The sequence below is a fragment of the Aplysia californica genome, unplaced genomic scaffold (assembly GCF_000002075.1).
Source record: "Aplysia californica isolate F4 #8 unplaced genomic scaffold, AplCal3.0 scaffold00064, whole genome shotgun sequence".
Taxonomy (NCBI): domain Eukaryota; kingdom Metazoa; phylum Mollusca; class Gastropoda; order Aplysiida; family Aplysiidae; genus Aplysia; species Aplysia californica.
In genome coordinates this window covers 1,279,414-1,283,014 of record NW_004797334.1, presented here as the reverse complement: position 1 = coordinate 1,283,014, position 3,601 = coordinate 1,279,414, and the positions used below count along the sequence as shown (strand labels likewise).

The window sequence follows — 3,601 nt, the reverse complement described above, 5'->3', positions numbered from 1 at the left end:
TCCTCCTCCTCCTCCTCCTCCCCTTCTTCTTCTTCTTCTTCTTCTTTTTCTTGAAGTCCGGTAGCCATAATATGCCTGGCCGTCTTGCTCAGATCTTAAGTCGGTCTGTATAGCTTCTCCTGTAATAATATCGTAGTTGGCGGTGTCTCCTGCATCAGGGTTCTGTGTCCTGTATTATTGCAGCAGGCCTTTCATAAATGTCATTTCCCAGTGTTGTTATATATATATTTTTTTTAACCCAGGGAGTTTCGAGGTATCCCTGCCTACCCTGGAAGGTCTGCAGACAGGAGACGCAGGGTTCCGGCTCAAGTATGGCGTCAAGGCTCTGATGTTGAAGGCGGGCTATGACGTCACGTTCATGGCGCAGCCAGGGGTGCCGGCGGGAGATAACTCCTCCTCCGTCTGGAAGTTTTCCTTCACGGTCTGTACAGTGGACGGCCAGAACGCCTTTCTGGACACCTTTAAAGACGACAAACTTTCCGGTGAGTTGGAATTAGTCGCTTTTAATTAAGGACAAGCGACTAACCCAGATTTCGGGAGTGGAGGGGGGGGGGGTCTGTTCCAAATATCTTGACCTACACCAAAAGTGGGCATTGCCCTACCTGTAGGAGAAATTTGGTCTCAGTGGTGTGTATATTTGTTTGATTATAGAGAAAACTTTCCTTGTCTTTGAAAGAAACTGAACAAGGAGCAAAAACTTTACGTTCGATTTTCTCAAAACAACATTTTTCGGGATAAGCCCCTTGTGCTTAAAAGCGACCAATTGTGGGAGTAAAAAGCAGAATCAAGGAATAGGTGTAGTGTCTTACGAAAGTAGGCAGTAGACATTTATAAAATTAGTGGCGTCATAGGCCTACTGAGGCCTACTGATTAGGTTACCGGACTCGTTATCGTGAGATTGCGGGTTCGGGAGTTCGAGCTTCAGCTCGGTCCGACGTTGTGTCCTTGGGAAAGGCACTTTACACGAATTTTCCACTTGGCTCAGTCCTTTCGGAGATGGACGTTAAACTAGGAGGTCCTCTTAAATAACATTGCAGTGTTAATAGGGGAGTTACACCAGTACCGTTTCACCACTTTTCACCAGTTGTACAATTGTACGACTGTAAACAGAACAATAAACAAAGAAAAGAAACCTTTGTACAGATAGACGAGAATTGAAAAAAGAACCCATCAGGGAGAGACGTTGAATGGGTTCCAAAAGGGGGTCGATCGTAAACTAGGCTGATAGTAAGCACAAGAAAGAATGTTTTGAGATTCAGAGCTTAGAAAAGCAAAAGGCGAAAGGAAATCTCTAAGTTTACCTGAGCAATTGCTTATTTAGAAATACGCTGGGGCAATGACCGATTTGATAAGGACAAAATAATAATTTTCATAACAACAAATTATTGTTTTCTTTTCCAGTTGATCTGCCAAATTTGCAACACTTTCGGAATTGGCCTAATGTGAACAACACTTTTCCTTAGACCTACAGCCACAGCTCGTGTTTCGGTTCCGTTTATCTTGTATTCCCCCTCGTTGCCAAAATGATGTTACCACGTTGTTTTCTCGTTAATTTCCAGATTTGATATATATTGGCACCAATATAATGTTCTTGTCTAGACAGGCTTGACGACCTTTGTTTCTGCTCCAGGAGATGATGTGCAATCACACTTTAAAAAATGATTTTTTAAAAAAGAATTACAGCAACTTTTAAGCCTCCATTGACACAATTTAGATGATTTGGGTCTACTTGGATCCCCCCTGTCATTGCAACCCGTGCTGTGGGTCATGATAATGCGTCCTAAGAGAAACCCAGAGACACCGTATTAGAGGTTTCTTGGACGTAGGAACCTAGAAAGCCAAAACTATATTAGAAGGGACGTAAAACATTAATGATCTGGCGGAGTTAATTATTAACATATCGCTACCCCAAAATTACAAAGTTCTATCTTCTCAATACCTAGTTTTGAGAAATTTAACGTCAATCTCTTCGCGTTTCACAATATGTCAAGGTTTTTTTAAATGTAATTCCTTGAGTATCTTGATAGCGACTCCGAATATTCTTACGATTTTGATAGAACAGATACGGAATATTTTTCTTTCTGACCTCATGGTCTTAGCAACTCAAAACGGTCAAAGATATCAAATATAATTTTGTAATTCTGAATGAGGTAGTAAAATGTCTTTTCTATCACAGACTTGTGCCGCATGTGGGTGGCTGGCATGCTGTACCACGGACCCTCCATGACGGCGCTATGTCGTCCCACCGTCAACTGTTACGGACCGTCACGTGACGACAGACCGACATTCCCCAGACGGGCAGACTGGGCCTTCAGCAGCGACTCGGCGTTCATCAACGTGGTGCGCAAGGGTGCCGCGGTGTGGCTGGAGCTCCGAGTCGTGTCATCGGCGTGCAATCCTTACTTCCCTCTCCTCACAGCTCTGGCGTCTGGGCTCGATGGCGTAGAGAAAGCGATGACGCTACCACAAGCCTCCGACCCAAGCGCCAGTCCTTTTCCGGAGAGTCTGAGCGATGCGCTGAAAGTTTTGCGTAAAAATGATATGTTCAGAAGCGTCCTGTCTCCCATGTTTGTTGACTGTTTTTGTAGCGTCAAGGAAGAAGCCGAGATTGCCAGGATCACGGAGCTGAGAGAAGGTGGGGGGACAGAGGAAGATGTGCGAGTGTTAGAGCGAGAATTGTACTTCCGGAGTGTGTAATTTCCCCAGTTTAGGTCTCAAGATCATTATTGTCACCGTCATCATAATATGCATGATCAACCAGATCATGGTTTGCCACTCACTGTTGTGTTTTTTCCTGCTCTTTCCACGTCACTCATTTATTGCTCAAGTTCTCTACATTAATTGTGAAGCATCGTGGAAAAATCAGGCACTCGTCAAAATAAGGAAAGCAAAGAAATCTGAATCTCTAAAAAGTATTTTTTGGGGGATAGGCAATTTTTCTAATTTCCTTTTAATTATTTTTTTGTGTTCAACACCTTTTATGTTTTTTTAAAAACAATTTTTTGTGTGGATTTTACTTAAAATTGTGGATTAAAGGCACAAAAAAATAAAATTTCAGTTTCCAAGGACTTTCAGGCTAAAAAAGTTTGCAGACTTTGGCGACCATTTTTTGGCTAATTTGATCTCAGAAACCAAACGACTCTGGCTTCCTTCAATCGCAAATATTTCAACGTCTATTCAACATAGATGGATTCTTTTTTCACTAAAAGGAAGGCAAATGAACAGGCTTTAAGGTGATGCCTGTAACCCCTTTAAGATGACGTCTGTAACCCCATATGCCCCAACATTTATGGGCACCTGATTCCACCGCGCCGTCACACAATAATTGTTATTACCTCAGCCGATCTGTTAGCCTTTTGAAACACTGTCGACCCCCTGGCCAGCATACTGTGCAACCTACTGTACCATTTTGTAGGCGCTAGAACACTATGCCTCCTGTCGCCAAGACAGTCTATTCTTTGAAGATTGTAAGTACACGTATTTAATTTATCCAAACATACATGCCTCTAGGGTTGTCCTCTACTCTCATCGACCTACTTCCATTTTGGGTCGGGATTGCTAAGCAACTTACTATCCTCCCTTTCTGACAGCCCTCTCCCCC

At 43.1% G+C, this 3,601-nt stretch overlaps 1 protein-coding gene across 1 annotated transcript in view; it reads left to right on the top strand.

Annotated features, from left to right (window-relative positions):
• The window catches only part of LOC101849355 (glutamine synthetase), a gene marked incomplete at its 5' end in the record, with an annotated part of 10,267 nt that extends 7,407 nt beyond the window's left edge, over positions 1 to 2,860 (top strand). Inside the window, 2 exon segments of the mRNA XM_005093480.2 lie at positions 243 to 482; positions 2,177 to 2,860. Of these exon segments, the coding sequence (XP_005093537.2) occupies positions 243 to 482; positions 2,177 to 2,697 (761 nt within the window).
• Between the last annotated feature and the right edge of the window lie 741 nt (positions 2,861 to 3,601).